Raw genomic sequence first — 27,235 nt, 5'->3', positions numbered from 1 at the left:
CACGCACGCACGCACGCACGCACGCACGCACGCACGCACGCACGCACGCACGCACGCACGCACGCACGCACGCACACACACACACACACACACACACACACACACACACACACACACACACACACACACACACACACACACACACACACACACACACACACACACACACACACACACACACACACACACACACACACACACACACACACACACACAGTGTTCAGCGTTTATCCTACCATTGGCCAGATGGGCATGGGGGCTCAGCAAAAAACCTCCATTACCGGCCAGGCTCGACCGATCCAATCCACCCCCCAGCCCGCTTGCCGGGGTCTCACGGGGGCCATGGCGGGCGCTCCTCACCGCACACCTATAATTTAATCCCCCCGAGCTCTTTCAGCACGGCCATAGCAAAAAGCCAGCCTCCATTGTAGGGGTCCGGTAATTGTAGTCTCGTTTAGAAAGCTGCAAGTAGCAATTAGTGGCAAGTTGGCATTATACGGGGCTGGATTTGCATCCCCGCTGTGCACAAAATGCTGTTTTAATATGGGTTTGTTTTCCCCACATGGAATTAGCTAAAGGGGTCTTTTATCATATTCACACACCCTGTTCTCTCCCAGCCAGACCTGCATGCCTCTCTCCGTCTCTCCCCTTTCCCTGTCTCTCTCATCCACTGTCTGTCGTCCGTTCTTACTCTCCTGAATGGGATTTTTCTCTGTTCAACAAGACTCTCTTTTCGTTTAGTTTTTTCTGCCTCTCTCACTTCCGTCCCTCCTTGTCGCTATCACGTTATTCCCCAGACAAAGATCTCGTCATCAACGTTGCAGTTACAGTTCCCATCATCTCTGTCTCTCTGTGTTTTTAAAATTGTCTCTCTCTCCATCTGCCCCCCCCCACTCTCCTTCCCTTTCTCTTCTTTCTCCATCACAGAGGCAGTGGACATGCTGAAGGAGATGAAAGAGAAGGACGTGATGTTGAAAGAGAACCACATCATCACACTCTTCCACTTGCTCAACAGTTTGGGGCTCAAGGGTGACATCCAGGCCATCCGACGTCTCCAGGACACAGTGTTCACACTGGGACTGACCAGGCCCAGCGCCAACCTCTGCTCACCGCTCATCTCCGCTTACCTGCAGAAGTACGCACACATTTGATTTCACACACGTATATAACACCTCCCATACACGCTGCAATTGTCAAACAACCGATGCTCGATTCATCTTGACATTTCTGCGATTGATCGCTGTTGGCTTCATATCAATTTCTTGTGGGTTAGGGGTAAGTTACATGGGGGGGAAATACATTATATGGAGTTAAACAAAATAAGTGATATTTAAAGTCGCTATCACAAAGATTGCAGGTAACGTCTGTTTAGTCCGAAGAGCTGCCAGGAAGGATTTAATTGAATGTGTTCATTAAACAATCCCCCTTTTCTTCCCCATCCAGACAGCATTTCCCCGGCCTGCCTTTACTCCATTAGTTTACAAAACTATGGGAAGTAAGAAAGCCCAAAAGGATCAGCAGGTGCTTAGAGAGCCTGAAAGAGACGGAGGCAATTAATTGCGCTCAGAAATGTGTGATCCATTTTTTTATTGATCGCATGCGTTAAATGTGTTACGCATAACATAAAGGACACATGCACACACAAAGACGTTAAATCATATACACACTTTAAGCTATCCATTGTGTTGTGCTCTATAAAGTTGTAAAAAGTTCCCCAAACAAAAATACATTTCATTTTCAAAATGCCTCTTCATTTGCCAGCTGTGCGCGCGTGTGTGTATGTGTCGGTGTGATTCACTCATCTCCCCCATGATCATTGCTGGGGTTGGATTCTGGGTCAGTAATTCAGACAGGGAGCGGATGTGGAAATTGCCCCTTGTGTTTGGTGTGTGTGTGTGTGTGTGTCTGTGTGTGTCAGATGGTTGCGTTCCAGCCAGCCTTTGTTTATTTGTTGGAGGATCTGCCAGCTGCACCCCCCCCACCCCTTTCTGCCCATACAAGTACACCATGCATCGTGTGTGTTTGCACTTGCACGGTCAGAAATGGCCATCGATGCTGCCTTGCTAAAACGCCAATATGCAAATGAACTCCAGAGCATCGGCCCCTAGATCACTGGAACTGCCCCGCCCCTCCTCGTCTGCTCAGCTGTGTGTGTGTGTTTGTTCTATTTGTCAGAACGGCTTTAAGTAGATCAACTCATTAGCATGTTAATTATGCACAGAGCACTAATTGCTGGATTTGCCACAGCCGTGTGGTGTGTTGTTACAGCCCCTACACAGACACATGTCTCACACACACCCCCACATACACACACACACACACACACACACACACACACACACACACACACACACACACACACACACACACACACACTGTTTTCCCTCCCCTGTACATGTTGTGGGAGAGGGAAGCCAAGTCCACACCTTTGCACGTGAAGCTTGCTTGTACACACACACACACACACACACCAGAGCACCCCTGCTGCTGTTTGTTTTGCAGCAGTCAGGTCTCTGGCACAAACAGAGCTAGCAGGTTCACTCGCTAATCGCTGCCTTGGTGAGATTAGCAGGCTAATTTACTCCTGGGTTATCAACAGCAGCCACACACACACACTCACACTCACACTCACTCACACTCACAGTCACACACAGACACTCACACACACGCACACACGCACTTACACACATCTTATAGACTGGTGACAAATTAGGGAAAAGCCAACATAAACCTTCTCAGTGAGGTGTTGGGCCACCACCACAGTTTCAGTGCACCTTGGTATAGATTGCTGTACAATTTGTGCAAAAAGTTATATTTTATAGTCTCAATAATTTCATGAGCAGAGTTAATTTATTGCTCTGTTGTAATACATATTGCATCTACCTGTCCTGCAAACTGCTATGCACACTTTGGCACACCAATTAGATTGAGCATGTCTGTTAATAGCCACTTTAAACCTGGGGGCCCTATTTTGGGCATGTCAAAATGACTAAATTAGGTAGGTAGCTACTTTATCCATCCCCGAGGGGAAATTAAGGAGCTTGTAGATTGACTATTTTCTCACGACACAGTTGTACAACAAAGCATAAGAAGGGGCTTAAGTCGCTAAATTATTATGGAAACTAATATTAAAACAAATTAATAATAGCTAATAATATTATTGTTATTCAATATTGTTGCCCTATCCTCAAATAAGTTGGGCCACGACCACTGTCCCAGACCAAGGTTTAGTCGCCTCACCTTCTGTCTTCTCTTTCACCACCCGTTCATTCAGTCTGTCCTCCAACACAGCTTGGCTGACGGACGGGCGGGGAGTGGGGAAGGAGGATCGGGAAGACTGGAGGGAAGCAAAGGAAGGGAAGAGGACAAAGGCGCGTGTCACTCCCGGTGGCGGCTGTCTCATCGCCATGTCAGTGCTAATGACTTAATGAACACTTCTCTGGCAGATTAGCTCCTGACAGCCCGTCATGCGTGCTGCCTCCCTCCCCGCTTATCCTCCGAACCCTTCCGTTCGGCATAGTGCGGCCTAACATCGCTATGCTAGCCTCACAGCTAGCCAGTTCGCTGCGCCGTTATCTCTATAGGAGTGATTAGCGACACCAGACACTAATGACTCTGACAAAGGGGAAAGCTGGCAGATGATGATGAGAGCGTTGTGGAGGAGATGTACAATACGTCTCAACAATACAAGTGTCCCAGACAGATGAGAATACTCGATTCACTCACACTTTCATCCCATTCTTTGCAGTGAGATTATTCAGGGCCCAAGACGAGAGGGAGGAGACTCGAACAAAAGAATCTGTTTGTTTGACCGCTTACAGAGGAGATCAATTGAACGGGTAGGCGGAAGGATGGAGAGATAGAAAAGAGAGGAAAGTCAGGGGGCACAGAGTGCAAGAGAAGAGGGAACCATGGCCGAGGGGTTATCCTGATTTATACTTAATGAAATAGCAGACCTGCAAAAGAAATTGCAGCTCAGCGATCTACAAGCTCACAACACATCGTGCTGCGGCGCATTGTGAGCTTCTAGATTGGCTATTTTTGGTGTACGACACGGCAGACAACATAAAAGCAGGCAAGAGGAGTGAGTTGGCGAGAACACTGGTAGTTGCACGGTTAAAATGAGTGAGGAATTGAGCGAGAGATCCAGTTGTGCACTTGTTGTGTACACATACTCCTACAGGCACAGCAGAGGGCTTTGTCCGTATGTATATGTGTGTTCATGTACACACGTTGATTTGATGCTGTCATTCTTTCAACCTGAAACAGCAGGCTAGTGGTGTCATGATCACACAGGCACTTGCGTTTAGACACATACGCGCGCCACAGTCTCCCACCCGTCGCGTGAGGACAGTGGCTTGATAACAGGTCTGCCGACGTATTTGGAACAAAAGATCGGGAGAGAGGCAAAATGAGCTTCCTTGTCTAATCCTTCAGGGTTTTTTTTTCGTGCCATGCAAAGGCGCTCGTTATAGCTTTCTTTTTTCAGGGCTTAATTGGCTGGAAAGTGGCTGACATGCAAAGTTGGGGACATTAACAGGCACGCATGCTGCAGTAAATGGCAACGCAAAGTGACAGTTAAATTGTACCTAGGGGAAATTATCCATCCTTCAACATCCTCGTCTAGCTTTTTTTGGGTGGGGGGGAGGTAATTGCACCGCTAGAACCTTCTTTTTCGCCAGAAGTGACGGGGGAGTTCTTAAAAAGATGTCTCATTAGGAAGGAGGGATTGGAAGGAGGTGTAGTTGAAGTGCATGGACAGAGGAGAAGAGACGGTTGAAACGCGATGGACAGAACATAAGCAAGTGTTAACACTCGTCTAGCACTGCCAGGCGTCTCAGTCACAGTAGTGTGTGTGTGTGTGTGTGTTTGTGGGAATCAGTTTCACACAACACTTGAGGCGCTTGTGCAATTTAGCCAAATGAAATACTGAAATCCCATGCACGATTCCTCTCGTCCACATTACATTTTTGGAACCGAATGCATGGCTATTTTCTTTCCTTGGAACAAAAATGCATAGCCATTTCTCTCCGTCTCTCCCTCTGATTCTCTCTTCCTTTATCATTCCTCTCTTTTTCTCTCTCTCTCTCTCTCTCTCTCTCTCTCTCTCTCTCTCTCTGATCTCTTGTCGTTCAATCAGAGTGTTGAGCAGTTGAACAGCCTCTCGACTGCCGCCGCTGAATAATGTTGTCCCTCTTCATTTCAATTAGCGGGAGGCCCTTTACCTTCCACCCCCAATCACTTCATCCGTCCATCTCTCTTTCCCTCTTCCCTCCCACTGTACTTCTCCTCTCCTCCTCCCGCGTTCCGGCCAAGCCAAGGTCACCCTCCCACTCCCCTTTGGAAGTGTTGGTTTTTATGGGACAAGGGCAGCAGGCGTATTGCTCTCGTCCAGCAGTCTTAATCCATTAAGACCGGGAACGCATCTGTGTCATTTTAAGATTTATTTGGCTATTCAAAAATAGCAGATATACAAAAAAAAAATTTAAGATCTGTGCCCCTGGGGGTCCCTGGAACAACATATTTTGAGGTCCGCGGGCCAAATGCATATCATTTTGGGTGGTCCTTGACCATGGAAAAGTTGGAGCACCACTGATATAGCAACATACTGTTAGGATTTAGAAAACATTTTTAGATATGTATTTGGCCGTGGACCCCCCATCTCAAAATGTTTTGTTCCAGGGGACCCCCAGAAGCAAATATTTGAGTTACAAATGTTCGCTTAAAAAAATATATATATTCAAAGATTTGCACAAATATATTTGTGCAAATCTGTGCAGATCTACAAGTATGAGCTTGTATATCTGCTATTGGGTATTTGAACTGGCAAAGAAATCTAAAATGACACAGATGCGTTCCCGGATTGAATGGGTTAATTGATGAGGAGAGAAAACGCAAGATATTATATCTGAGTGAATGTGACTCTCATTCTCTTTCTCTCTCTCTCTCCTCTCTCTCTCCATCTCTTTGTTGGTCTGCTTCCCCCCTACCAGTGCCCACTCTGCTTTGACCTCTGTGTGATTGACATGGTAATCACCCAATCAGCAGATTGATGGCAGCGCCGTCACAATAGAGGGGGGGGGGGGGGGGGATTTCAAGTGGTCTCTCTCTCCATCCCAACTTTTTTTCTCTCTCCGCACCCCTCTTTTTTTTTTTCTCTCACACACACACACTCCATGTCTTTATTGCTCTCATCCTCCCCGCCTGCTCTTTGTTTGTTCATCCACGGGGCATGGAGAGAGAATGAGAGATGGGATGGAGTGAGATTTGATGGGATGGAGTGAGATTTGAGGACGAGTTGAGGGGGGCTCTAATTATGTTGCCATATTCCTGCTTAATAGTTTAGTTGGGGGGGCTGAGGTCATTGCAGGGAATTGGGGGGTGGGGGTGGGGGTGACATCACATCACACCACACACGGAAAAGAGGGTGAAGAGTTAAAGAGAGCCAAAGAGAGAGGGGATGAGCAGAGGCAAAAAAAGAAGAGAGGATTGCAGGAGGAGAGCAAAGGGGGCCGAGCTTCTGAAACGGGAAAATAATGAACTAGAGGAGGATAGAGGAAGAGTGGAGGTCAAGAGGGCGAGGCGACAGAGGGTAGAGATCAGACGAGACATTTTGTCTATTATCTTTCTCCAACTATAAAAGCCACCCCCCCCCCCCCCCATTAGCCCCTGGCGGACAGGTGTGTGTGTGTGGGGAATATTGAGGTCAGAGGTCAGATCTGCCACAGTAGTGCTGTCGTCGTGATGTGAAAGTCCTGTATTGTTGAGAGGTCAGAGTGCTTAGATAGGAAGTCTCAAGGTCAACCATCCGTGACATGCCGTCGTCTGTTCACTGCCCTCACAATCCCCATTACAGTAGTGGTTCTCAACCCTTTTCACATCAAGGTCCATTATCAATTCGGCATTTGAGCCACGGACCACCATTTGATGAGATTTTAGCCTCTCAGACACAAGACTTAGAATATTTTATTGTCGTTGGATGAGATTTTGTCCACAATTCCATGCTGTATTGATGTGGTACCACAGGAGAGATGACAGGCCCACGTTGATCAAAATAACAATTCTTTAATTAACTCATTCAGTGCCAGTGACGTCGCCGACGTCACGTTTTTCATAAGCCCAGGGCGCCAATGACGTCACCGACGTCATAAAAAATTAAAAAATTAAAACTTTTTTTTTATATTTAAAATGTTCAGAACCCAAGATATCATGATTTGAAGATTTGCTGCTCCATTCACTTCTTGTTTAACTTCTTACTGAAAAAGGCTCTCGGCTCTCGGCTCCTAAGCACTTTTTTTTAACCAGAAATAAGTATGGCACTGAATGAGTTTTAGTATTGCAGATGTATTGCAGATGTTTAACAATGATTTAACTCTTAATTTTCATTTTACGCTCTCAAGAGTTAAAGATCTATAAGGGTCCATTTGGTTACCGACTCCATCATTTAGCTGCGGACCACCTGGAACTCCCTCAAGGACCACTGGTGGTCCCCGGACCACTGGTTGAGAACCACTGCCATGCAGTGATAATTGGACATATCTGACTGACGCCCAACTCACTCCCTCCCTCTCTCTCTTTCTGTCCGTGTGTGTTTGTCTGCAGTAACGACATGTCCGGCGCTCTAGAAGCAGCCATGGAGATCCACAAGATGTACAAGCAGATGCCTCGTATCCATGACATCATCGTAGCCATGGTGGAAAAAGGAGACACTGATCTGCTGCAGAAAAGTAAGGCTGTCTATCTATTCAACCCATAGACAATAAAAAAGAATGAACAAAGCGACGCCATTGGTTTCTACAGACCGTAGTTCAGGAATTTCAAATCCGCCATCTTTCTATATCGCGTCATACGTGTCATAGCTAATGCAACCGGAAATGAATGCTATTGGTTGGGTAGCTTGTCATCAAGAGCGGGGGCGGGGAATGAGTGTAGTTTGTCAATCAAATCATCCCGCCCCTCCTAGAGCATACCCTACTTTATCGTCAATTTTAAAATAAATGGGACCATAATTTACCAAAACGCATATCATGATGATTGAAAGAAGACTTTAAACTAGCGACTGGAAGCATATAGTATTTATGAAAATGTTTATTAAGGTAAGAAAATCAAGTCTAAAAAACCCATCCGCTTGCATTGAGAAAAAATCTTTCTGACACCAGCAGGGGTAAAACAGCGAAACTACAGGCCATTCATATGAACTGTCACTTCCTATATAGACTCAATTTCAAAGGCCAATGCCGGGCCCTTGATTCAACCATTTTGTAATCAATTTAACCTCAGCTTTCTGTCTCCTCTAGCCTGTCTCTCTCTCAGATTTCCTACTATTACAATAAAGAAATACGCCCTATTAGTGGCCCCTAGAGGCCATGCTGCTCTGTGGACCCGTACGCATCTATTAGGTTACATTTGTACACTCTTCAGAGTTGCAAATGGATAAATTAACACCAAGACTTTTGCCGTGAAGAGCGCATAAGAGAGGCAGAGAGTGTGAGAGGTACGGGCCGAGAGGTCGCACGCTGAAGCACGACAGACGATCGCGTTTTGAACGGCTCCTATCACGGCGACGGCCCCAGCGGTGGAAGGGTTAAGTTTGACGTGCCTCAGAGGGCGAGTGGCTCTGGAGTGTGTGGGAGGTCGAAACCTCACCGCTGAGCACCTCTCCACCTCCTCCCCTTCTCCTCCCCGTCCTCCATTTCTCTTATCTTCCTCTCACTGCCCCCCTCCGCCGCAGTGTCGGCCACATAAAACAGGACATTAGTATTTATGAAGCAGTCCAAGCTGGTAAACTATTGGCTCATGCACTGAAATGAATTATTCTATTTAATTAACCCCTCTTCTGAAATGAGAGAGTGGTGACGTGCACCATAAGTTTTGAATAGTACTTGAGCATGTGTTGTTGTTGTGCACGCTTATTCACCCACATAGTCCATGAGCCAGAGCCCCAAAATTGAGCAAAAATTATCGAAAGAGTGGGCAAAACCAAACCTATATTAAATTGTTCATAGGGTCAATACGAGTAAATAAATATATGATAACCTTTCCACAGGAGCAGCTTTTTCATGGTTATCACACATTTTGTTATTTTCCCCATACGTACATGACAGGTGAAAAAATGACAAAATTTAAAAAAGAGTTATCATAATGAAACTTCCTGAGTTGATTACTTACATGAAGACAATGATTTATCGTATTACAAGTTTTCTGAAATTGTATATTTAAATATGCAAATTAGGCATAGGAAAATATGCCAAAATTTGCATAACTTTCCAGAATCAACATTGGACAAAGCCAGAGTCAACATACTTATTTCATTTTGTTAAGATGTTGGATTCAAAGGTTTTTAACGAGGGAATATTCAATATCTGCTCAATTTTGGGGCTCTGGCTCATGGACTAAATGCCTAATTTGCATATTTAAATATACAATTTCAGAAAACTTGTAATACGATAAATCATTGTCTTCATGTAAGTAATCAACTCAGGAAGTTTCATTATGATAACTCTTTTTTAAATTTTGTCATTTTTTCACCTGTCATGTACGTATGGGGAAAATAACAAAATGTGTGATAACCATGAAAAAGCTGCTCCTGTGGAGAGGTTATCATATATTTATTTACTCGTATTGACCCTATGAACAATTTAATATAGGTTTGGTTTTGCCCACTCTTTCGATATTTTTTGCTCAATTTTGGGGCTCTGGCTCATGGACTAACACATTCACCCACGCTTCTCATATTCGGCCATACAAACACCATGCCTGTTGGGTTCCTGATAGAATGCAGACTACAAACTACCATTACATTTGTCTCAGTTTTAATCATACCCACACAGTGAAATCTCATTGTTAATTTACCCATTTGTAACAGAGAATGTACAAATGTAACCAAATAAACCCTTCCGGGTCCATTTGAAATGTGTACTTTGTACTACTGAGTTCTTTTTTTTTATACAGAGGATTTTACAGCATGTTTTGTTAGTTAATTATTACGGTCAATCCCTTGTCACTTACTGGACACTTCAACAGAACATGTTGAGGGCAAAGTTGAGAACTGTTTACCTTTTTTTTTTTTTACCAGTAAATAAGTAAGTAAGTAGCCTTGCTGAGCCAAGTGGCCCATAGGTCAAGACTCTCTGTAGCGTGAGGCAACTTTTATGTACAAGTACCCCCCCCCCTGGACGCTAGTATGTCGCAGGGACTTACCCCCAATCCAACCCTTGATGTGTGTTAGATTTAGTGTGCCAATGTGAAAGTATTGACAGTAGTCGACAACAATACTTGCACATTGGCTCACCTAAATCTAACACACCCATTATAAATTGTATTACCTGCAGCTACATAATTATGCACTATAAGGCTGCAGCTACATCAGTATGCACTATAAGGTCAGCCTGTCATGTTCTTACCTTTTTATAATAGAAGGAAGGGGCTTGCACACCTGTAAAGACATAGCCAGATACTCCTTAATGGGGTTGACAGTCACTTCTGCTATACACGCACACACAGACAGACGCCACCTTCAGCCAAAGCTGGTCTTAATGATGTGATGGAGGTTACCTGCCAGCCATTGCTAACCATACGTGAAGCCTTCAGGGCTAAAAACACAACCTTGTTCTCAGCTTGGACTAACAATAAGAGGGAGAGTGAAGGCGATTCTATTTGTATCGGATGTTTGCTTTGACCTCGTCTGTGCACGCACACGTACGCGTGTGTCTCACAGCTTCTCACCTGTTTTGAGGCTGTTTGACTGAGATAGCATTGTACAGCCAAACTGCTGAGCAGAGTGCTTTAGCAAGTTTCCTGGAGGGCTTAGACTTTCGAGTGTGTGTGCGTGTGCGTGTGTGTGCACACCCACACATTTTTGTGTGTGTGGCGCTAAGCAGCCCTAAGCCTGCTTTGAGGTCTCTGAAATTTTGCAGACTATGACAATCAATGGGAAAAGAATAGAATGTGTTTGTGTGTGTGTGTGTGTCTCATCCATGTATTATTACCTGTTTATTTCTTAGGACCTCTCTCTTTCTCTCTGTCTCTGTCTCTGTTTAGCCATGGACTTTGTGAGTGAGGAGCGAGGAGAGATGACCATGCTGTATGACCTCTTCTTTGCCTTCATGCAGACAGGCCGGTACCGCGAGGCCCGCAAGATCATAGAGGTAAACACACACACACACACACACAAATATTAAGGGATAGGGGAATTAATAGTACAAATGTTTGTGTGAGAGACAGAGAGTGATGGTGATGGGGACAGCCAAGGCAGCGGTGTGTGTGTGTGTGGTGGGGGTCAGCCAGGCCATGGATGGATGAAAGGATGAGAGATTGACGGATAAACGGGTGGTGGGATGAGCTGGTCATCAACGACGGGGAAACAAGGCCATTTGATTGTCTGAAAAACATTGATCAAAAATACAACTCCCTCTCTTTCACTCTTTCTCTATCTTTCTCTCTCATGTCCTAGGGTACTATTAAAAGAAGGATTTAAACCTCTTGAGGATTGACAAAACCCTCTTAAATATTGACATGTTGCTATCAGAGCTGTTCATCCTACTCATGCTAGATAGTATGGCCGCTATCCCACTTATAGCAGAGAGACTAGGCTATGTGCCAGCTCTATGCTGTGTGAGATTAGAGCCGTCAATAGCCCTGTGGATAGATTGAAAATATGTACCCAGTGTCCTTGATGTCAATAGAATTATGTACTAGAGACTGGACAGACAAACGCTTAGCCATATCCCACATCTATTTGTGTTGTTAGTGTGAAAGTTTATCCACACTGGGAGTGTGATGGACCTTAGTTTAAAGGAAAATTCAAGTGAACGCAAGTGGGGGGAAAAGCATGTGACTGTTGCCGCAACAGATTTTAATAGCAAAAAAAAATTGACCATGAAAGGATTAGCAACAAATGTTATAGTACTGTACACAAAATGTTTCATCAGATGATGAAACTGCAGTAGTTTATCTAACTATCAAATTTTGAGTGGGTATCAGGTTTTCCTTTTTGGGCTACAGATGAATATGTTTGATAATTTGTTTTCTGGCTACTCAGCATTCAGGCCACATTCACATTTTCCCTTAACTTTTGAACCAAGCTAATTTCTTCCTGAAAATAGGGCATGGGTAAGTGTACTGTCGGAACGAGGTGCTATTATACACCAATAGAATAAGTTCATTCAATAAAATATGAAAAACTCACACATGGAACCTCTATGAAAACCTATGGCTGTTTGCAGCTTCTCGTGTCATGCTAGTGTAATGGAGAAGCCCTGCCAGATCATAAGCCCAATGTCTCCCCTGGTCAAGGGTGAATTCCCTTTGGATGAGAAGTAGATGTTTGATGTCCCATGTGGGAGACCCGGGTTCAAATTCTGGGTGTTATATTAGTTTCTACTGGGAGAATGTAGCTCCTCATTCCTACACTTATCTACTTTAGGCTTAGGCACAACCTCTTCTCAGGTTGTTTTTGCACAAAAACATATACAGGAAATATACAAATATATATCGTAATTTCGGTATCGGGACTTCAAGCCAGTCCACCTTTACATGGTTTCTCTTCTGTCTTTATATTATAGAAGTACTGGTTTATTAGGGTTAAGTCTTTCGAGACATAAAAAAAAAGGGTGTCTAGACCATTCACAAAGTCCTACTGTATATAGATACTGTACATTCTAAAAAAAAGGGGGAAATGGTCTAAAATAAAGTGTTACTTTAAATTATTATATATCGGTATTGGATATACACTAAAGTGTTACTTTATTTTTCACTTAAATATATATGAAAACAAATATCTTTCAAAAAAGCTTGTTAAAGATCTGCTATGTTCACTATTCATTGTACGACAAAGTATAGGGATCAAGTGGTTAACCCACAAAGACGGAGGTAAACTTGACCTAGGTTAGTGAGCAATTGTGGTCTACTGCTGACCTGTGTCATTAACTACACTTGCACAGAGGCTAGAGGAGTAGCTTTAGGGCAGTGTAACCACATTTGATACATCTACCCGTCTCACTCACACCTCCTCCCCCCCCCGACAGTGTCAAGTGCTCCCACAGAGTGGTGTCTCACTTTAGGCTATGTTTGGTATAATTGGCAGTGGATTAATCGCAGGTAATTAAATGTAATAATTGAGAGAGGTGGCCAATTTCGCACTAAATGCCCATAGTTAGATAGGGGATTGTGAGGTGGTCTGGGCTTATTGTGTGTGTGTGTGTGTGTACGTACTGTATGTGGGTGTAATGGTCAAGGTTAGGTAGTATTGCCAAAGAGTGGTATGCCATTAAGTCTTTTATGTGTTATAGAGAGAGGGTGTGTGTGTATGTCCACTTAGCAGGAAGGTGATTAGATGAATTAGAACATTAGAAATTGAGATGGAGAGGCAATCGCCTCTAATCCAAGTGTAGGTGGGAAGAAGAGGTTAAGGTTTGTCCTTTTGTAATATGCCTAAGTCTATTTGACCAGTTAGTGTATGTGAGATAGGGCTGGGGCGATGAAACTTCAGTATCACCATTATTTCAAACTTTTGCCTCGATTAAGATTCATGAATGATAGTAAAAAATAATAGTGAAAAAGCAGATCTACGAGCTCACAACGCTTCGTGATGCGATGCCTTGTAGGTCGGCTGTTTTTGCAATTCCTGTACTACTTAAGTCAATTATAAAAAGTCAATTAGAATTACTTTGTGCCGATTCGTTGATGTATAAGAAATTAAAAACAAATTATTCCCCCCAAAAATCTGCTTCTCAATTATTCGATTAACATACATGCGCAAGATTACGTTAGTGGTTACTGGTTCTAAATATCGGTTTTGATTTATTTTATTATGCGACAGATGTGAAGATACATGACAGATGTGAAGATGTTAAGCATGTACTCTCGTAGTACGCAGTACAATGAATGGCGTGCCGTGTACTGTATGTACATGGTACTGTATGTATTTTCTTTATAATCTGACCTAGTTGTCCATCTCACCATTTCTCTGTTCTGGAAGTGTTTGTGTGTCTGTTTGGTGGTTTATCTGTACGGCTGTGTTTTATGCATGTGCACCCATGTGCAGGACGCGTGCACGTGTGTGCGTGTGCCTTAGTCCCATGGATTTTCTTTTCTGCTCTGATAGGGAAGATTTGCCTCGAGGGGCTTATAGGCCTGTGTGTGTGTGTGTGTGTGTGTGTGTGTGTGTGGCAACTACACTGCAACATCCTGAGTATTAGTTTAACTCTGAAGGGTTCATTTTTACCCTCTTAAGACTTAAATGATCACTCAGGATTTAGCTGTGTAGACTTTCCAGGTCCTCTTTGAGCCTGGCAGATTTTTTTGCCAAGTAGGGGAATCAGAGGGAAAAAGACGGAGCCCAAACACCAGGCCTTATTCCCTAAGCAGATTAGACAGACCCAGAGAGAGCAACACATTTTAATTTTGTCCCTTTGGCTGGCGGGGTAAGAACATAATGCCATAGGCTGGGGTGGATGGAAAGATGGAGGGACCCGGGATAAGGGAGGTGTGTGTGAGAGAGGAAGTGAAAGTGAAAGACGGGCAGAGAGAGCAGGAGAAGGTTTTCGGGATGAACGAGGCAGAGAGAGGGGTGAGAGAGGAGAGGATATCGAAAGAGCAATGGAGGAAATGAATGCTGATGGTTGCCATCTGCCTCATGGTGTGACATGAGCACATCAAAGAGGCCGTCAGGGATTGAGCGCCCATGATCCCGCAGTTCAGATTAACTTCCTGCGAGATCGATCTCTCTCTCTCTCTCTCTCCGTCTCAGAGCCAGATTACTGGAGGGATAGCGATTCTCATTTCTAATCTTATTCAGATTGTAACAAAACGGGGGGATACCCTGGTGGCAGATGAAATCTCTGCCATTCCCTGACAATAATCACTTTATTCTTACTCTACTTTAATAGGCACTATCCCTACCAGTTGCCCTCCCCACCTACTACCCCCATATCAAGCTAAATCTTAGCTCCACAAGCATGAGGATCAATCTACAGTATGTCTATATTATTTGTCTGACTACACGCTCAATCTAACCACATACTGTACATAATTCCTTAAGTCTCCCAATACAATATTCAGTAGTATTACTAGTATTAAGGTCATGCAAACAAACTCCTTTAGCAGGACTTTTCATTAGGGTTGGATATTTGCAAGAATCTTGATGGAAGTGTAATACGTTAAACTATGAATTTGAAAACTGCCACATTCTGTAACCGTGTGTAATCTGATTTCATACATGTTTGAGAATCGATTCATTATCATGAAAAATGAAATTGCGATATTTAAGTGTAAAGATTTTCTCCGGTTTAACTCATATATAGTTGCGACAGTTTATACTATTTGATTTCTAGATGGGAAAGCAGATGATGTCCACTATGTGATGGATTTTTTTTTCATTTTTGTCAATGACACAATGAGTGCTTTGCATCTCCATAGCTATGATTTGATCGGTTCTATGCCGGCAATTTAAATCCCCTACCAGAAAAAGGTCATGGGGTACAACAACATTGTATGTATTGTCTTATATTAAAATGGCATAATTACAAGGATAATTACAATTGCCTTTTATCCCAGCCATGGGATAAAAGGCAAAAGGGTTAATGGGAACATAAGCCTTATATTGTTCCATACTAAACCAGCCCAGTCTAAACAAAGGACCTTCGTGTCAAAAAAACAACCATTAAGCTGCCCTAATCATAGCGTGTCTATTTGATAAACCATAGACCATTTTAAGCCTCTTTCACTCCACTCCCATTCATCTAGTACCTACCCCAAGTATTCACATGCCTTTTATCATGCATATGCCCCATAAGCACATGCCTAGTCCATACATATTTTTACTTATCTGAATATACGTCCATTCTGTCCACCAAACTGAACTGAAAGTTAAAGCTTAAGTTATTGACAACACAGCGCGGTGTCTTACTGGACTAATACCAATGCAATGCTACAGTAGATAACGCATAATACCTGATGCATTATTTGAATAGCCATTTAAAATGCCACGGATGCTTTCCAGGTTTTAATGGGTTAACACCCACACACACATGGACATTTCACCGCCAAATGCCATTCAGAACAGTAGTACAATATATACATGATTATAGTGATATATATTTTTCTGTCTTTTCTTAGACTCCCGGGCTGAGGGCCAGGCCTGGGCGCCTGCAGTGGTATGCAGAGAAATGCATTTCCAACAGCCAGGTAACACATACTGTATACAAACATGTGTACTGTATACAGTCAAAGTGTTCATTTATCCATTTTACCCTTAACAGGTACATTTGGTTACTTTCCTGCTCTCTCAGAGTTAAATTAACACTCGCATTTAAAGGAACGAGGTAAAGATGGTAAAGAGGTGGAGGTAAAGATTTACCAGTGCAACCATAAGAAAACAATACATGTTTATGTGTTGGATAGGTTGAATTTGTGCCTTAGCCAGTGACAGCTAACGGGCATACATTTTGTATTGGTTTCGAATATCAATCGATGTGTTTTTTTTTGTTTGTGCCTGTACCAGTTATTTTTCTCCTGTAAAATGAAATAAAAAGTTATAAAAAAAGAAGAAGAAGAAATGAATACAACTGTAACCCATATTGTTTGTGTACAGATGGAGCCCTTAGAGAACATGGTGGACGTGACAGCCAAGCTGTTTGAGTGTGACCGTGACGAGATGTACCACTACATCCTCCGTCTATGCAGTAAGGACCAAGCTTCCCTTCTTTCCGTCTTTGGTTTGTCCATCAGTCTCTGATGGACGGGCCAGGTCTTCTCCCAATAGACCAAAACAGCGACCAGCTACTTATTGAACAGCTCTGCTCTCCTGAATTGAATTTCCCATTTATTTATTCCATACACGATTAAGAAAGTCCTTAGATAAAGAGTTTTAAGCCTGGAACCAAACCAAATAACTATGAGATGATTCATGACCATAAAATATTTGATTTGTGTGAACAACAAAAATAGGAAGAAGAAAAAAAGGCACGGTACAAGTCTCTACTTAATTATAAGAAACTAAGCATCCCATGTGACAACAGAATTCTGTGTGAGTGTGTGTGTGCAGTACGTAAGTGAGAGTGAATGGAGTCAGCCAGTGCAGCAAACATGGTGTGATTGCAGTAAAGAGGGTTACCCCAATGATTGGAGTGTTGAAGCTGATTGTCAGCCCATTTTTTTCCTCATCCCACACACACACACACACACACACACACACACACACACACACACACACACACACACACACACACACACACACACACACACACACCGTCAATACACACTAGTTAACGTGTTTCCTAAATTACAGCGTAGCCAAGGGTCTCACACAGTTGAGCAGATTAGAGTGCTGATTGCTCTCTCTCAGCAGGAAGCACATGGTTGGAGTCCCTGTGTGTGTGTGTGTGTGGTGCACTGGTCCACATGTGCAATAGATTGAGACTGTTCAACCACAAGTACATACAGTGGTAGTTGTACGGAGCTCAAAAGCCACTCACAAGGCTGTTGGGTCAAGGCTTGATTTGTAACTGATGCATTACACACACCGGCTCAGTGCACATCAGCTGCCATCCCACACATGAAGGGGTCTTTCTTGGTATCCTTAGACAAGTTGAACTGGATTTGTCGCACAACAGAGTTGATCGAGTTCTTGGTCGGGTTCTACAAGCACACAACGTGTTGTAGCTTGAAACATCGTCTATTTTCATCAAGGGACTCCCAAGTATAAATCAGACTTTACACAGCATTAAATATAAAACAACACAAATTATTAACCAGTATACAGAACATGCATGCAGCAGCAGGGTGGTCAAAGGTATTTACATTATGCAAAAAGAGTTCAGCACAGTTACAAGTGATGGGAACACTTTGTTTTTCCTCACTGCTGCTCCTGTTTTTCCTGTCAATGTCAGAGGTGAAAAACGATTTCCGTAAAGCAGAGGCGGTTTGGACCAAGATGCAGGAAGAAAATGTGATTCCCAGGGAGAGGACCCTGCGCCTACTGGCTGACATTCTGAAGAGCAACGGTCAGGAGGTGCCCTTCGAGGAGCCTGAGGTAAAAAAGAAAAGAAAAAATAGATCATTTTAAAACATGTACGTAGCCTGGTAGAGAACATGTGGTCGGAGGCTACCCATTTAGGTAAAAAAGAAAATACCTTGCAGTGGTTCTCAACCTGTGGGTCGGGAGCTTATGCGTTATTTAAAAAAAATATTCAAAATGTGATTTGGGGGGGAGGGAATGGCAGATCTACAAGCTCAACGAGTTGCATCTCAGCGCATTGTGAGCTTGTAGATCGGCTATTTCAAATATGCGATCCATATAGGTTTAAAGTACTCATGTGGCCTATAGTCACTTTTTTTGGGCTTGTTCTTTTTTAGACCTGATTGCTTATTTCTCTCGCAAAATCTGGCAACACTTGCTCTGATCTAATGTGTAGTCAGTCAGATGGGCAGGCTGGTGAGAGGAATTATACAGGGATCTGTAATGCCAGACTAATTTGTCCTGTAGTTAAATGCCACCATATGGCTGCCTCTAGCATCCCTGTTCTGGGGCAAACATTCAAAATGGTAGATCTAAAAGCTCACAATGTGTTGTAATGCAATGCGTTGTGAGCTTTCATCACCTATTTTCAGCCAAGAAATTTGTTGTAGAGGGCAATACTAGTGGACCCAGTAGAGAGCCCTGGGGGACCCCGATCAATATATGGTTTAAGTGCTTAAGCCTAATTTATACGTTGTCACGATTATAAAAATTAGTTGATTTAAATTTTTTTTTTTAAGCGCTTCTATCAATTAATCCAAAAAATCTATAGAATAATTGCTAAGAGTATAATCAATAGTTGCAGCCCTAGTTGTTACTTTCTCTGCATTGGTTTTGCACCATCGTTGCTTCGAGAGTGTTTGTGTGTGTTCTCATAGCCTGAAGCATGATGGGAAAGGAAGTGATGACTGTTGCCTGGGGCAATGAACTCAGTGACTCCTGGGGCCATGGCGTTGTCACCCCCACTCCGACACACACACACACACACACACACACGCACTCCTCTGCCCCTGGGGTGCCAGTCCTAATTTGCCCCCAGCCAGTACAGCTTAACCCCCCTCCCCTTGTAGCTACATGGGTGACCGAGCATCAGGGAGCCATGCCCGCTCCAGCGTTATTGTAGTGTCTCACACACACACACACACACACACACACACACACACACACACACACACACACACACACACACACAACAATGTGGTGTACTTGTAAAATCTTAAATTAAAACAATAATAGACGGAGTTTTGTGTGTGTGTTCAACAGACTTGGTATGAAGACGTCTCCACCAAGGAGAAGGTCAAGGAGAAGGTCAAGGAGAAGGTCCAGGAGAACGTCAAGGAGATGGTCCAGGAGAACGTCCAGGAGGTGACGGAAGCCCCCAGTAGTAGAATGGCTGCCCCCGCCAGAGAAATAGACTACTCATCACGTATGGTGACCCTGTGTAAGAAGAAGAAGCCCAAAGGTGAGTAGGGGAATCATTAAAGGCTGGATAATATTAAAATAATGTGGAAAAAACTGCACTTATGTTATAATTTAGCCTTTTTCATAAACGATAAATAAACAATTTATTGCTACCAATAAATGTTGGGAAAGTGTGTCTGAACAGTTAAATCAACCTCACCCCAACATTTAGTTGAGTAGTTTTGTGATGTTATGAGTAGAAGAATATCCACCCTGGTAACCTCACCTAAACTCCCTATAAACATATAGAAGGATACTCTTGTCATCAACCTTTACAGTAAATATATCTGGTTTTGAATGCTAGACATTTACGATGTTCATTTATAGGCCAATATTTTACTTGGAATACTGCACATCTAGCAGCTTCCTCCACTCGTTATGTCATCACTGTTTAGTACCTTTCTGCTACTAGTAGGATAACCTTTCCAAAACTTCTCATTTTAAGTCATTTATTTTCCATATAAGTACGTGAAATAAGAAACTGATATTGTTGTTTAGATATGGACTCGTATTTAAAGTAGTCCCTTAATCCGTTGGCCTTTAAAGTATTATTGAGTCATTATGAATGGGTCAAGAAATCATTATGATGGTAGAGTTGTAATGCATTGAAAATATTTGAACTGTCTTAGGTGTAATTTTACTTGCCAAATACCTTAACACAATAGCTTTTTTCCCCTGCTCTTATTTGAATATATATTTTAGAAATATTTGGAACGTATCCAACTACATAATTCCACTGAATTCTTGTACCTTTTAAACTGAATTAGGTAGGAAATAGGTCCTAGTTTAATTTCATCATTATTGCTCTTTTTGAGTGTCTTTCCAATCTAATTTTGTCATTTTATACAAAGAAAATCTTATTTTTACTTGCATTTAAAAAAGTACTTAACTTTTTCTACAGAGGCTTATGGATTGCTGAAAGACTCTGAAAAGAAAGGGGTGTCTGTGAGTCCTGCCGCTTATGATGTTCTGATCCGCACGCTATTGGCTGAGGGGAGTCTGGAGGATGCCATGCAGGTGAAAGACATGTGAGTGACTCAGCAGCACCTGAGCTCTGTGCTCTTAACCTCATTGCTATGATGCCAACCAGTACCTTTATTCTTTCAGCGCCAATACCACTTGTCAGTGATTTTACTGACAATGCACATTCAAATCCACACATTTAACCAAATTGGTTACATTTGTTCACTCTCACAGTTACAAATGGATAAATAATTTACGGTGTTAGCCAGTGTGGAATCCAATGAGGGAACAGGCATGGCTTCAGTGTCTTTGGTGTCATCAGTAGAATAGAATAAAGGGATTGAACTTTTATGTTACTAGAGGTTCCGGCCACTATGCAGCCCTCACATCTAGAGTTCAGGCCGCTACTCAGCCCTCACATCTAGAGAGCCCTCACATCAAGAGTTCGGTCTGCTACGCAGCCCTCACACCTACGTTGCACCGCTGATCCGACCGATATGCCCATATATGGATATCTCGGTATCTGTCCGTCCTTGTCCCTTTTATGCCCATATATAGAGATCCCTGATGACATCAGTATACAGAATGCCCATACATGGCATGCCCCCTTTTGTGCCCATACCTGTATATGGAGCTCACTGATTTGTTTGCGCCTGATGCCATGACGACACATTGAGGTTAGACAACTCCATATTTGGGCGTAGCTGCATTGGGAACTCCTTATATGGTTATGGCTGAGTCATAGTGACATGAGCGTAATGACTTGGTCCCCCCGCCGCCCGGCCGGTCCTCCCATTAGCCAATTTGAATATAAATTATATAGGATAGATTGGTCTGTCATTGTTAATAGCATAACTTAAAGTTTCGGGTTCCCTGGACTAAAACTACATAAATAAGATACATTTTTATCTTCGTGGGTTGAGTCACTCCTATTTGATATGACATGAAAATATTACGATTATTCTCCAAAACCCATACCCTATTTTATCCGAATTTCTTTACATCATCCCAAGGCCTCTGATATCATTGCATCTGCACATGAATACTGTATGCCTCTACACAAAAGCACTCGGCAGTACTGCTCTCTATCTTTTCTTCATTTCAGATTATTAATCCCAACAGCATCCCAACAATATAGAAATAATGGGCCTCATTCACTAAGCTCGGGTCTGCACATAATTTGTATTTATGCGCATATCCGCAACTTTTCCATGAGTATGATTCATTGAATTATTTTTGTGCATGGATTTTGACAGACATACAGTACGCTGAATTTCACATCTGCTTGGGAGCAAACTTGTATACCTCAAACTTTGTGTATATGTTATTAGAATGCCTTATTCTTCATGCAAAATCAATTACAATAGTGCCAAACCCCAAATAAAATATTTATGTGCCCAACATTTGTCATAGAAAATAAAAAAGATGTCAACGATCTATTGCTTGGATGCATATTATTAAAAAAAAATATTTCAGAGGTTCCAGCGATTGCTGCATCAAGAGCCAACACAAACATTTCAAACAATTTACAGAACACAACAATTACAATTAGTAAATAAGGATTTAAATTTTTAGGCATCCTGTGCATTCTTTTCTTCAGTGACCATGCTTCTAAACATAACAGCATAGACCTTCGTAACTACTTTCCCCTGCTTTCCCCTCTGTTTCCGATGATGGCTCACTTCAGGCTAAGACTTGCAGCTCCTCAATGAGGATTACACACTGATTGTGTGTTGACCCAAACGGCCCCTGACCGTCCCCTGGATGTGAACAGCAGTCCTCACTAAGCCCCTACACACACACACACAGATTAATTTTGGTTTTCCGAGAAGCGGATGACTTTGTGCAAAAAAGTCAATCTTCCGCTGATTAGTAATGTATCGTGTGTGTTGTGTTGCTACCGCGGGACATATCAGGGCTTTAGCCGATGGACAAATGGACAGACAGAGGAATTAAAGATCTGAGCTTAGTGAGAAACCCCTGATCTTTTTAGGTAATCCCCTTTCTCTCCGTTTCTGTATGTCTGTCTCTCTTTCTTTTTCAATTATCTCCTTTGCCTCCACTTTCTACTCATCCCTGCCTCTTCTTTCCATCTCTCCCCTGGCAGTCCTTTGCAGAGCGTGCTCTCGTACAATTTGCAAATCTATCGTATTGATTTTCACTCCATGTTCCACTGACCCCCCCCCCCCCCACACACACACACACACACACACACACCCCTTGACTTTTTATTGTCTCCTATCTGAAAAGAAGCTTAGTTAATTTCTTTCCTGAATGAGAGGAGAGGCATGAGGGAGGTGAACGAAGAAGGGAGGATGAGATGGGGAGGAAGACCAACCTCATGCGTGAGTGAAGACGCATGAGGTTAATGAAGAAGATTTAAACATTAATTGTGTATTTTGGGGTAATCGGTACAGAATTGAGCAGCAGGTGATGCCAAGATTAAGAGATTTGCAGAGATCGATGATGATGATGATGATGAGAGAGAGCACAGGGAAGGTGATTGAGTTGAGACCATTGAAGGTACACTTGTGGGGCCAAAGAGAAAAAGAGTAGCGATGAGTGTGGAGAAGTGAGGCTTCCAACGGATTTTTCTCTGAAACTGAAAACTTAAACCCTCACTGCTAAAGTCTCCACTGGAATCCGTTGGCGACTGTATTACCGTGGCCAGCGGCTGCTACTCAGCCCCAGAGACACTGCGGCGATAAGGATTGGCGACAGCCCTGATGCTCAATTGAGCGGAAGGCTTAATCCGTGGTAGGGGCAGGACTGTATTAGAAAGGAAAGAAAAAAAAGAGGACTGCGTGATTGAGGTGAAAGGGAAGAGAAGGGTAGAAGGAAGAAGTGATGAGGAGAATGCTCCTTAGGCTTCAGCACCACAGCATTCACCTCGTCTGTCCCTGATAAAACAGACATATACAGGGACAGGACACAACAACACACACAACACACACTTCAAAAACGATTCAAGCTTTGATTTCAATAAGAGGCTCAACTAGATTTTCTCCTTTCGTTTGTCCTTTCCCCATCCCTTTCTATTTCCTCTCATCTGTTTATCCCATCTCTCTGCATATATCTTTGGGCGGTGTTGCCGCCCCTATAAGTGGGGTTGGGACACCTCATTAGTACACCCTTCGCTGTACTGTGATTGGCTCATAATTAGTACACCCCTAGCATTAGTACACCCCTAGCTGTACTGTGATTGGCTGACTCTATTGGCTGACTCTATTCAGCACTGTGATTGGCTAGCGAGACACATGATGAAATTGATAACCTATAAATAGGACTATGCACTTTAAAAAAAAAAGACTTTTTTTTAAAGTGAACTTCCATCACTGTGATGACCACACCGCCCACTTCACACTGGGTGTGATTTTTGGGCGGTGAAACCGCCCCTATATGTGAGGTTTGGACATCAACATTCGATTGCACCCCCCAACCCTGCGCTGTGATTGGCCACCAGTGTACCCCCCTAACCCTGCACCGTGATTGGCCAATCGGGCCAAATAGGACTATGCACTTAAAAAAAACACATTTATGTTTTTTTTTTTAAGTTAGGGGTGTACAATGGTTGGTCCACAATATTACTTTTCTTTAAGTGAACTTCCATCACTGTGATGACCACTGTGACCACACCGCCCACTTCACACTGGGTGTGATTTTTATTCTAAATACAACTACCGTTTTAGTGGACGAGGGCGTGGCGGGTTATTAAACCTAAATGCACAACAGAGATCTTCACATAAATATCTTGGTACAGCAGCAGCTCAAAAAATATATTCAGTCTGTCCTGGCACTAATGTTGCCTCAGCCTCTGTGGTGTACAGTATCCTGACATAGCATTTTGCTACTTTTGTGAAAAGAATGTGCTTGACTTTAGGATAAAGTGTTGGCAAACGCTTTAATTCTTTTCATTGGTATGGGTAGTGATTCTAATGACTGTGACATACTACCAGAAAGCAGCCTAACGGTCTACTTTTTCATTGCAATAAAGAGCTTGGTAGGGGATAAGATCTGAACAGTGAACACGCTCCTTAAAGATGATTGAACTGTGCTTTAACACCTTTACCGCCGGGCCCGTAGTTCTACGGGCCGTTAAATCCAACGGTTAACACATCCACCGCCAAGGGCTAATCTCATAATGTACTCACCAGTGCCAAGGTTTTATTGTTGTTTTTTGTTTTTTTCAGGTCGCCATAGGCCCCGTTAAAATCCTTTAGATTGCCCGATCCACTGTTTGTAAACAACGGGCACATGTCCTGGTGTCTACTCGTCGAGACCGCGTGTCAAACGGAGCCGCCATGTTTGAGTTCTGATCGTTTAAGTTAACATGGGAAATGCGAGGATGAAAAACTACATGTCCTGTACAGCTTTTACAGGGGTTTATGTGTACGACTTAGAATGGAGACAGACGGGAAACAAAAAACGTGATCGCACTTCCGGTCCGATCGGGTGGTGTTACACTGAAAATGGTCCCCCTAGAAAATTAAAAAAAAAAAAAAATTCGAAAAAAAGGAAAAAGCACCACAGCCCGTAGGCTACGGGATTGGCGCTTAACCGTTGGATTTAACGGCCCGTAGAACTACGGGCCCGGCGGTAAATGTGTTAAGCGCCGAGCCCGTAGTCCTACGGGCTGCGGTCTTTTCGCGCATGCGCGGTCCGGGTGCACTTTCGGAATTTTTTTGATCCACTTCCGTTTCCGGTTTGATGACAGGAAATAGAATTATTTGGGATCCGGTTTCGACGATCACGCCCGCTCCCATTCTACAGACGAAACTGAAACTCAATTCTCTTCCTGTAGTTTTTTCTCCTCGCATTTCACTGTTTAACGTAATCCGCTCTAACTCAAACATGGATGCCCCGTTTGACACGCGATCTTCACTGGGAGATACAGGGAGATCTCGCGGATGTAAACAGACCGTTCACGGCTCAATCTTAAGGATTTTAACAAGATCTATGGCGACATGAAAAAAACAAAAAAACACCTTGGCACTGGTGAGTACATTATGAGATTAACCTCTGGCGGTGGATGTGTTAATATCACTTTTGTAAACCAGTACAATACGTGATGGTATAATTGAAAATGACTTGAGTTCATTACACAGGTGGTGGACTCTACTATTAGTTTTCCATTGCAGACGACAACATGTTCAGTACCTCCGTTTGATCTTAGCATATGAGCTTAATCAACACTGTCTTTTGGCAAAGCTTACATCCGTAACAAGATTGTCCACCATGTGCAGTTGCAGTTTATTTAGACTTGAATTAGACTTGATGAAATGATTGAGTCATTCAGAAGTTTTAACCACTCCGCCTTATATATATTTCGGCATATCTACATTTTTGTGAGCTTACAGTTAGGCTATTTTCAAAAGATCTTTTATACATTTTGAACTTGTGAAATGGGACATTCTGCACAATGAGTACTTTTACTGTTATAATGTAAGTATATTTTGATGCCGATACCCATGTACTTTTACTCCAGTACATTTTGAATATGGAACTTCTACTTGTAACAGAGTATATCTACATTGCAGTATAGATACTTTTACTTAAGTAAAACATGTGAGTACTTCTTCCACCACTGCCCAAACAACATCTCTTTCTCTTCCTCCCTCCCTCAGGGCTGAGACTCGTGTCTCAGGTTTTCAGCTCAATGACAAGGCCAACAGCTTGCTCATTGTCACACTCAGCAAGAAAGGCCAAGGGAAAGGTAATAAACTCAATTATACTGTACTGTATATGCAAAACACACACACACACACACACACACACACACACACACACACACACACACACACACACACCAACAACAGTTAATTGAACTAATATTATTTTTTTTTTTTGATTTGGATGATTTGATGATATATATATTTTTTGGGGGGGTGGGTTTACATTTTTTTACCAAAAAATACAGAAAATAGCAGATCTACAAGCTCGTGGCTTGTGAGCTTGTTTTTAATTCATGACAACTTGAGAATTTTCTTTGGAAATTATTGGAAAAAAAAAATCTATCTGCCTATTGGTCCTCACGACCACTCCCTCCCTGTCTGCAAATGGATATACTTAAAACTACCTGCAATTATACGCTGGCAAAACAGAGATCCTAGTCATTGGTCCTGCTAGACTCAGAACTTTATTTGATACTCAAAACCTACATATCCTACTTATCTTGCACTTGCAGTACTATGAGCACCTGTCAGTGGTCTTGTTTTTTTTTAAATAATGATTAAAAACCAAATGTATGAAACCAAAAATAAAGGGAATATTTACCCAGTGTTTGGGAAACAATGCTAGCAAACAATTGGTTTCCTACATCTTGTTTTTAATTACCTTGTTTACTTGTTAATTACTTGTTTTTTTACAAAAAAGAAATGTATATATTAAATAAAAGTCCATTAATAAGATAAGAAAGGTTTTAAGGACTAGTGAAACACGGTGCATTGTTGTGAGCATGTAGATCAGCTGTTTTCAGCAGTTTCGGTCACGGGGGAGACGCATCAAATTTCTCTTTTTGGGTCTCGAGCTAAAATCTTTGGGGAACCACTGACCTAAACCTCTCCCTCTCCTCCAGACGCCCTTGCAACACTCAAGACCATGCTGCAGGCGATCCAGGTGCCCATGCCGATCGCCATCACCCGCCTGGTCCAGGCCCTGGGTGCTGAAGGTGATGTAGCCGGCGTCCAGGAGGTGGACTCCCTGACCAAAGCCCTGGGCTCTCCCCTCGCTGTGACCAGTATGCTGTTCCCCAACAACCTGGCCCTCGCACACATCAGGAGGTAAGACCACTAACGG

The 27,235-nt window shown here is 43.0% G+C and overlaps 1 protein-coding gene across 1 annotated transcript in view; it reads left to right on the top strand.

The window, feature by feature from the left end:
- The window catches only part of lrpprc (leucine-rich pentatricopeptide repeat containing), a gene marked incomplete at its 5' end in the record, with an annotated part of 69,466 nt that overhangs the window by 28,098 nt on the left and 14,133 nt on the right, over positions 1 to 27,235 (top strand). Inside the window, 10 exons of the mRNA XM_080450418.1 lie at positions 928 to 1,135; positions 7,603 to 7,727; positions 11,041 to 11,147; positions 16,117 to 16,185; positions 16,592 to 16,682; positions 17,889 to 18,031; positions 19,280 to 19,478; positions 20,379 to 20,505; positions 26,065 to 26,153; positions 27,015 to 27,219. Coding sequence (XP_080306544.1) covers positions 928 to 1,135; positions 7,603 to 7,727; positions 11,041 to 11,147; positions 16,117 to 16,185; positions 16,592 to 16,682; positions 17,889 to 18,031; positions 19,280 to 19,478; positions 20,379 to 20,505; positions 26,065 to 26,153; positions 27,015 to 27,219 — 1,363 coding nt within the window. The remainder of the gene's footprint in view (positions 1 to 927; positions 1,136 to 7,602; positions 7,728 to 11,040; positions 11,148 to 16,116; positions 16,186 to 16,591; positions 16,683 to 17,888; positions 18,032 to 19,279; positions 19,479 to 20,378; positions 20,506 to 26,064; positions 26,154 to 27,014; positions 27,220 to 27,235) is intronic.

This window comes from Gymnoscopelus braueri (genome assembly GCF_963280865.1).
Source record: "Gymnoscopelus braueri genome assembly, chromosome: 14".
In the NCBI taxonomy this organism is placed as follows: domain Eukaryota; kingdom Metazoa; phylum Chordata; class Actinopteri; order Myctophiformes; family Myctophidae; genus Gymnoscopelus; species Gymnoscopelus braueri.
The sequence above is the reverse complement of the archived record's forward strand: the minus strand, read 5'-3'. Positions and strand labels throughout refer to the sequence as shown.